The 8,263-nt window shown below is 57.4% G+C and overlaps 4 protein-coding genes across 6 annotated transcripts; all 4 read left to right on the forward strand.

Annotated features, from left to right (window-relative positions):
- Positions 1–142: 142 nt before the first annotated feature.
- On the forward strand, positions 143–3,123 carry ABB37_02884 (hypothetical protein; the record flags this gene model as incomplete). Its single annotated transcript, XM_015800035.1, has 1 exon — positions 143–3,123. Exon 1 carries the CDS (start codon positions 193–195, stop codon positions 3,121–3,123), a length of 2,931 nt encoding a protein of 976 aa, XP_015661637.1. The 5' UTR covers positions 143–192.
- Positions 3,124–3,441: 318 nt separating this feature from the next.
- ABB37_02885 (putative small GTP-binding protein Rab28) lies at positions 3,442–4,453 on the forward strand (the record flags this gene model as incomplete). Of its 3 annotated transcripts, none has more annotated exons than XM_015800036.1 (1): positions 3,442–4,453. In XM_015800036.1, the coding sequence occupies exon 1, from the start codon at positions 3,749–3,751 to the stop codon at positions 4,451–4,453; it is 705 nt and encodes a 234-aa protein (XP_015661638.1). In that variant the 5' UTR covers positions 3,442–3,748. The 3 variants fall into 3 exon arrangements, with proteins under 3 accessions (XP_015661638.1, XP_015661639.1, XP_015661640.1); XM_015800037.1 differs by having other exon boundaries at positions 3,494–4,453; XM_015800038.1 differs by having other exon boundaries at positions 3,522–4,453.
- A 576-nt stretch (positions 4,454–5,029) lies between these two features.
- Positions 5,030–6,161, forward strand: ABB37_02886 (hypothetical protein; the record flags this gene model as incomplete). Its single annotated transcript, XM_015800039.1, has 1 exon — positions 5,030–6,161. Exon 1 carries the CDS (start codon positions 5,196–5,198, stop codon positions 6,159–6,161), a length of 966 nt encoding a protein of 321 aa, XP_015661641.1. The 5' UTR covers positions 5,030–5,195.
- Positions 6,162–6,474: 313 nt separating this feature from the next.
- On the forward strand, positions 6,475–7,875 carry ABB37_02887 (hypothetical protein; the record flags this gene model as incomplete). Its single annotated transcript, XM_015800040.1, has 1 exon — positions 6,475–7,875. Exon 1 carries the CDS (start codon positions 6,709–6,711, stop codon positions 7,873–7,875), a length of 1,167 nt encoding a protein of 388 aa, XP_015661642.1. The 5' UTR covers positions 6,475–6,708.
- Positions 7,876–8,263: the final 388 nt, after the last annotated feature.

Consider the following 8,263-nt stretch of genomic DNA (forward strand, 5'->3'; position numbering starts at 1 on the left):
GTTTCATCCTCTTTGCTCTCTTTCGTCTTCGTTTCGCAACGATCAACGTGCACCTCGCCTTTGACAGCATTTCGCGCCCTCGCCTGTTGTTTCCTACGCCCTCCTTTTCCCTTCCAACAATTGCTGAAACCTGCTGCTTCGAAGGCGTATCCATGCATATATGTATTTCTCTTCCTCTCGTTATTCCTATCCATGGGTACATCTCTGTCGCATCAAGAGGAGCTATTCCTCCACCGGCAGTGGCCAGAGCTGCTGCAAGATGCCATGACAGCTGATCAGGAAGCGCACGCAGCAGCTTCCTCCTACGACGCAGAGAACACACACGACGGTGACGAAAACGCAGAGGGCGATGGCACACGTCCACGCGAACCGGCAGCCACACCCAATTCAACAACGAAGAAGACGAAGAAGGGGGATTTTCACCTTTCTTTTCAGGAGTGGCAGGCGTTCTTGTCGGTGCTGGAGCAAAGAGAGCCCAGCAGCGCCCCCTCCGACGTCGCCGCTCGTCTGACCGCCTCGCAGCTGCACGTACCGGTGGCGGCATTGATGGTGCACCTGTGTGCGTGGTGGCGCAACGCCATCTCGACCGCGGTGCTGCGCGAGCGCGTAGAGCAGCTGGTACATCTCGTTCACGACATCCAACACGGGGAGCTCGACGGCGTGCCGAAGGACGAGCGAGAGGGCACTGCTGATGGAGGCGGCAGTGCGAATGAAAGCTCAGAGCAGGGCGAAACCGACGCCGGACCTGCGAGCCGCCGAGCTCGACTGGCGCGGTTTGTGATGAAGAAAGTTGTGGACAAGGCGAGGCACCGTGCGCCTCCAGCTTCATCGTCCGGCCGTGTCGACGGCGCGCCGCCGCAGCTGCTGCTGCTGGACGCCTTTGTTGATTTGACCTGTCTTGTGCAACAGTTGCTGTCCCAGGAAACTCCCAATGCGCAGACGATAGACGACTCTCAAGGCGACAGAGTCGGCGTATCGCCCACAAGCGCGCACGCGTGGGAGACGTTTGACCTCTATGAGCAGAAAATGAGCGATAAGGACGCTCTCCAGAAGCGCCCCGTGCTGGCGGTGGTGATGGTGCTCGCCTTCGCCATCTCTGCCTCAAGGATGCAGTCGCAGCCGCAACTTGCACTTCGTGCGCTCACACACGTAGAAGCGCTGCAGGCTTTACTTTTTAGCAGTAGCGGCGGCAAAAACTCCCTAAACGGAGATCAACTCGCCGCAGCAACAACGGGAGCGGCAACGGCATCTGCGCCGCTCGTGGCGCTGTGGCCGGTGTTCGGTGAGGTGGAGGTGGCTCTCGCGCACCGCCAGCACGAGGCGGACGTCCTGCGCTGCCTGTCGAGTGACGGAGACGCCTTGTTCAGCACACTGCGGCAGATGCGCGAGAAGCGAGAAATGCTACGCAGCGCCGCCGCACCGTCGGCGTCCGCACCTGCCCTGTCTGCGAATGAGCGGTGGACCGGCGGGGCCTCGCAGTACATCGGGCAGCGGCATATCTGGACGCAGCTGCGTTCGCACTTCCTGTCTGCCGGCGTGTTCGACGCAGACAAACCGACGGTGTTAGTCTTCTTCGGCCCGTCGGGCTACGGCAAGTCGGAGCTGGCGAAGCGCGTGGCAAGCGTGTTGCACGAATGCCCCATGTCCGAGCTGGAGTCGTCCGGGAAGATGGTGTACATTCACATGCCGTCGTTCTGCACCAAGGACAGCATCTACTCCCTCGTGGACCCGCCTGCGGCGCACGTCGGTAGCGGCATTTTGCTCTCCGCCCTGCAAAAACATAACGACGCGGTGGTGGTGCTGGACGAGTTTGAAAAGAGCACGGCGGAGTCCATCAACAACCTGTGGCTGTCCGCGTTTCAGAAGAACGGCGTGCTGCGGTCGTTGAAGGAGGCGAGCCGGTCCGTGTCCACGGTGCGCACCACCTTTATTCTCACTTGCAACATCGCTGACAAGTCCATCGCTTCTCGCGAGGACCTCTACCTTAACGCCTCCGCCGCGGACCAGGAGAAGATTCGGAGCCTTTTCGTCACGCAGTGCAAAGACGTGTGCAGAGAAACGTTGGGCGACCCTTTCGTGAATCGGGTAGACTACTTCTTCCCTTTCATGCCCTACACACGAGCGGAGCGCCGCCAGTTTGTGTGCCTGTTGCTAGAGCGCCTGCTCTCCGGTCAGGCGAAGAAAGGGCGACACCTCTACCCTACCCCCAGCTTCGTGGAGGCCATGGTGGACAAGCTGCACACCTTCCACGCGGCCACGCTGGAGGAGGCGGTGCGGTCGCAGGTGATGTACATGGTGCAGGCGGGGTGGACCTCCGCGGTGCTCACGGTGGAGCGTCGCATCGGGGGCGAGGTAGTCGTCCTTTTGCCAACCACCACCACTTCAACCAAGGCGCCGAACGACCTCTCGTCAACTTCGGTGTCACGACAGGGTGCAGATGCAGACGCCGATGCCAGCGGCAGCGGCAGCACTCGCACGCATTCGCTGATAGAGGAGGCGTGGGATGCGCTGCCGGGTGGCGCTGAGGCACTGCAGAAGTGGACTCGTGCGTCTTCACCAGCTGCAGCCGCTGCGCCGTCTCCACCACCGTCACCACCGCCAGTAGCAACGAAAGCTGAGGAGGTCCAAGTGGAGAGGATAGCGGAGTCGCCTGCAGCAGTGATTGGCTCTGCTCCTCCGCCTCGCCGTCAAGTTGAACAGTCGTCCGACTCCCTTTTACTCGAAAGAGAGTACGAGCACGAATACGCAACGGACAAGAAAAAGATAGTGGAGCTGGAAAAGGAGCTGGAGAGGACGCGCGAACTGGTAAAGCAGCGCGACCTTGAAATTGTGACGCTCAAAGAAAAGGTGCTGCTGCTTCAGAAGGCGCTTGCGGTCGTTGTCTTGGCGTTGGCGTCGTGTCTCTGCCTTCTCGCTGTGGTAATTGGGCTGAAGCTCACCCTGCTGTTTGCGCTCTCTATGCTGGGTGTCGTTGTGCTGGTGCTTGGTGTTCCCCTTACCCTTCTTTTAGAGGCAGCTCGGGCTTTATTTCGCGTGCTTGGCCCTTTTAAGAGTGGTGTACTGCTGCTGCTCATGGCGCTTTGGACGGCAAAGGCATCCAGGTCCATCATGTCATGCTCTTAAACAAGATGCCCACTTTGTGTGTTCATTCTTTCGCGGCTGTGCGCTCTTTTCTGTTCTTTCCGATGCTGCAATGTGCTTGTGCTTCATACCTTGAAGGCATTTTCTGTTCTTCCGCTGTTGCTCAGTACAATTCGATCTGGGCAGCAACATCTTTCGAAGAAGAAGAAAACAGTAATCATTGAACTGACTACTTCTCTTTCTCGCACGCTTCTGTTTGAGTCGTTTTCGAGCACCCTGCCTCGCTCGCCGCACAAAGTCCGCCTCTTCTCACACTTCCGTGCGCTCCTCTTCTTCTTGGTGCTGAACGCTATGAACGAGAGGAATTCCTACTCCTCTCTACCGCCTTTTCATTCATTGCCTTTTCTTTTTCAGGAAAGAGCTCGTATATATAACCACGAAGGGAGAAGTCAGAACGCACACGGATATTTCACGCGAGAGAGAGATCGAAGAGCTTTTTCCTCCGTTTGTCCCTTCCCCGACACACACACGCACACACGCACGCCTGACGCTACGATTCGCGTGGGGTCTTCACTTAATTCTCATCCTTTCCGCACCACACCAGTTCCTCTTACGTTCATCATCCCTGCTCACGAATTATCATTGAAAAGGAAAGAGAAATAACAAAATGGACAGCGGAAGTGACGCCTCGGATGACGGGGCGCTGCAGTTCAAGGTGGTGGTGCTGGGAAACGGGGCGGTGGGCAAGACCTCCCTCATTCGTCACTTCTGCGAGAGTGGCTTTACGAAAAGCTACAAGCAGACCATCGGGCTGGACTTCTACTCCCGCAAGGTGCAGCTCCCGCATCACCACCCCGCCGTAACTCTGCAGCTGTGGGACATTGGTGGGCAACAAATTGGCGGCAAGATGCTCGCCAACTATATCCACGGTAGCCACGCCGTGTGTCTCGTCTACGACCTCACGAATGCGAATTCATTCAAGGACCTTAGTGACTGGAAGACGTGCGTGGACAACGCTTTCCAGGACGTGCCGGAGGCGGACAAGCCGCGCATGATCTTAGTGGGCAACAAGGCCGACCTCCCCAACCGCGCCGTCAGCGAGGAGGATCAGCTGGCGCTTTGTAAGGAGTTGAACGTGGAGTACTGCACCGTGTCCGCCCAGTCAGGTGAGCGCGTCAACACCATGTTCACCCGCATCGCCGCCACGCTGGCGGGTGTCGAGATGAAGCAGCAGGACCTGGAGATGAGAGATCGCGTGACGGCCAACGTGGTGAGTCGGCCCGAGGAGCGCAAAGAGGCTCCGCGCGTTGCGATGCTGCACGCAACAAGCTCGTCCCATGGAAAGAAAAAGGACGACTGCACCGCGATGTAAGAATTACAACGGAGGAGACGGGCTATTGCAATTATTTGAGGTTCTCCATGTTGATATCGGTGAAGAGGTTCATGTTGTATAGGTGAGATGCGGTGGCGACAACGGTGCCATTCCGCTCATTCGCAAATCATTGAATACGCTTGTTTTAGAAATAATAATAATAATAAGATAAGGTGACAGCCTTTATTATTATTATTTCTCATTGCCTCCAAGCGTGTGCGTTGAACTTATCGCTATATCGAAAGCGTTACCCAGATCGTTTTCGCTTTCTTTCTGTCTTCCTCGTCCTTGAATATATATATTTTATCATTATCTCATGTGCTTCAACGTATCAGTAAGTTCGACTTGCGTGACAGTGAGAACAACGTAGAAGTTTGGCTAATCACTCACGTAGCTAGAAATTTCTTCCGGACGCTCTTCTTCCGCGGATCTAGTTGACCCTTCACGAGCTTTTATATATGCAGGGAAATCCGAATAGGAGTAGAAGATGCATTCTAAGTGTGATCACCTAACTTTGGACGCCTCGCTTGACCCTTGACTGCATCTCCCTCTCACTGTGGCACGGTTTTACTGCGGAGGAACCAAGGAGGGGTTTTGACGGAAGCAGCGCGGGTTTCCAGCTACTAGCTGCGCAGTTTTCTTCCTACCTTTCCGCACACACAACAGCTATTACAAAAGAACATAGACGCACGTAGGCATCACCTAAACCGCAACAACACATTCATATACTTAGAACGCAGCCATGAAGACGTTAGATCAGTGGCTGGAGGATTCCGACGAAGAGGATGACGAAGAAGACGTAAAGCACGACAGCAGTCAAAGCGACGCACACAACGGCTCTGAAGATCGTCGCTCGTCGACGTCGAGACCGGTCAGCGGCCCTCGTACGAGCGGTGCGCCGTCTCTCGCAGGTAGCCAAGTCTCTGCCCACACACCCACCACAATCCGCCCCGCCGAACTCTCCGCGGGGGGACCCTACGCACGGCAGGAACAGACGCGCGAAAAGATGCGGCGTCTGCTCGGCGCGGATGCCGTGGTGAAAGCGACAACGCCGACGTCCTCCAACGCTAACGACAGCAGCCATGCCTGGCCGATTTCTGTCCTGCCTGACCGCACGCATTTTCCGTTCGGGGCAACGCCCACGTCGACGCAGCCGGCTGAACAAGGAATGTGGACGCCACCGACGCTGGGCAGCACCAGCGCATTCACCACCCCGGCGACGGGGCGTCCGTCACCCAACTCGTTTCTGGCGCTCGCTCGTGCCGACACCGCCACTGACTCAAGTCAACTGCCCGAGGTAGAGCGGACCATGAAGGGGTTCGACGGTGGTGGTGGTAGTGCGGGGACTGGCCCGGCCTACGAGGCGGTGGCGGTGATGGTGGTAGACCGCGGCACCCAAACGGTGACCTCTGAGGGAACGCAGACGGAGCCGGTGCCGATCAGCGTGGGCCCTTTCTATACCGGCCCGTGCCTGCCTCCTGCCTACGGTGGGCAGGGTTGGATGGGAAATCCCTATCGGAACTACATCATGTCTCCCCCTCCGCCGTTTGGCCGCGGCGTGGATAGTCGGCCGTATCACCAGCAGCTCGACGATTACGAAAAGAAGGAGACGGAAGAAGCGTCGAGGCTGCGCGAGGAGCTAGGGATGATTCAGAACTCCATCGACATGCTCATCGCGCGCTACAATCTTCCACCACCTCCGCTGTGATATTGACAGTCTCCTCTGCTCTTATATATATATATATATAGATTGCTCTACCGTACGCCGTTGGCAGTCGACATCTGAAGCGCAAGTGGTGCCTCAGTGCCTTTTTTTTTTTTTGCGTTTTCCTCTCCGCCTCACCGCATATTGAAACGATGGAGGAAAGAAACTTCTAATAGGAAAGCGGAGGTTCTCTGCTTCTCCTCTCATACACGCTTATCGGCCAACTTTACCGGGTAATGAGCGCTTTCCTGTCCTTTGATTCGATTCTTCTTCGTCCTGCTCTTTCTCTTGCTCTTGTATTGACCGTGTTTGGCGCAGCCCTCGCCGTGGAAGCCCTGCAAAAAAAAAAAAGAGAAAAACCCGTATCGGAACTATAGTGTTTATAGCGTTCGTGCCCGCACCCTGGCAGCTGAGTCGTTAAAGCTGAATTTCACATCCCTCCAGTTAAGCGACACCGAGGGCAACGAAACGAGGAGGGCATCGTCTTACCGTCATCCCGCATAGAAAAGCTACTTGAAAAAGTGGATTTGGCCAAAACCCACAAACGCTCATGTTTTCTCCGAAGTACTACGGTAACCCGTTCGCGGGCGACGACGACGATCTGTGCTACGGCGAGATTATGTCCGATCAGAGCGACGTCGCCAGCAACGTCGGCCACGCGAACCGCGAATGGCATGAGAGGCGCCCCTCGCTGCCCTCGATGGCGACCGCGTCGCGGCGCAACGCCACGGAGGTGCCGAGCGCTGAAAACTCTCACTCTGCCATCCGCAGCGGGGGCGACGGGGCACCGGTGACCCACCGCGGACAAGTCGACACACGCGACTACGAGGGGTACATCGCGGAGCTGCGGGAAGAGCTGGAGAGCGCGAACGCCGAGAACAGACGCCTGACGGCGGCGCAAACAAGGGCGGAGACCCGCGCACGCAGCCTCCTCTTTGAGAAAGAGAACGCCGAGTGGCAGCTTCAGCAGGAAAAGGAGCACAGTCGTACGTTGGCGGAAAAGGTTTCCGCATTGGAGGCGGAGCTGGAGCAGATGACCTACCGCGAGAGCGGGGTCGCGCACCGTTGGGAAGCGGCGCCGGGTCACGCAAATCGTGAACTCGGCACTTCGTCCCGCGAGGCAGAGCACGCCGCCCCGCCACACCGCGGACACGTTGATCCGTACGCATCCTCGCTGAAACCGCAGCAGGCTTCAAACAGCGGCGAGGACGACTACGTTGGGTCACATCCCGTGTCGCCACCGCTTCAAAAGGGACAGCAAGGCATGCGGGCACGTGCGCAGCTGCAGCAGCGACAGGCAGCCTACTGGGCATCGCGCGGCGGCTCCTTCGAGCGGGACGGCACGGACGCGGCGCAGACGGCGGCACCAGAGGCGGGAAAGAGCACAGAGCTGACCCCCGCCGCACCGGGCGCTGGCCTCACTCGCTCTCTGCGCGGACAGCGTAGGGCGGAGGCCGTACAGGAGAAGCTTTTGCAGCAGCAGCAAGCTGCAGATGAAAAGGCAGCGGAGGTGAGGGAGTTGGAGGAGCTCCTGCAGACGCACTGCCAGAAGCGCGATGAGCTTGCCACGCAACTGCAGCGGCTCGAGTCCATGCGTCTGCGCACTGTGGCGGAGAAGAGAAAGAAAGCCGCGGTGGAGACGAATCTTGAGGAAGAGGAAAAGACAATTGGTCATATTCGGCTCGAGTTGCGCTCGCATTCAGCTCTTCTGCGGTAATCGTAATTGGTGTAGCTGTTGCTGTTGGGCAGTTCTTCCGGTTCATGTTGTTTTCAATTTCGGCACCACGTCGTTTTTCTCCCGTCCTAATGAAGTCAAGGTGCTCGTTTTCCCTTTGTTGTCGAGTGGTTCCTCTCCAAGAATCAGCGGTCAGCAAAACCCGCTGAAAAAAGAACAGTTCCCACGCACCGTCGCCACCATCGCCGTCCTTGACGGGGAGTTGCACGTAGCCACCCCAATGCGGTGCGAACACTTGTCCTTGGAAACGCCCTCAAAAAAGAAACGGGAGCGGCGCTGTTGAAAAGTAAAGGGAAATGTGCGGCCCTTTAGGCGGGCGAGCGCAAACCCGCGCCTCTCGAAAATCGGGATTTTGTCTTTTCCCTCTCCC

This window comes from Leptomonas pyrrhocoris, assembly GCF_001293395.1.
Source record: "Leptomonas pyrrhocoris isolate H10 chromosome Unknown, whole genome shotgun sequence".
NCBI lineage: Eukaryota > Euglenozoa > Kinetoplastea > Trypanosomatida > Trypanosomatidae > Leptomonas > Leptomonas pyrrhocoris.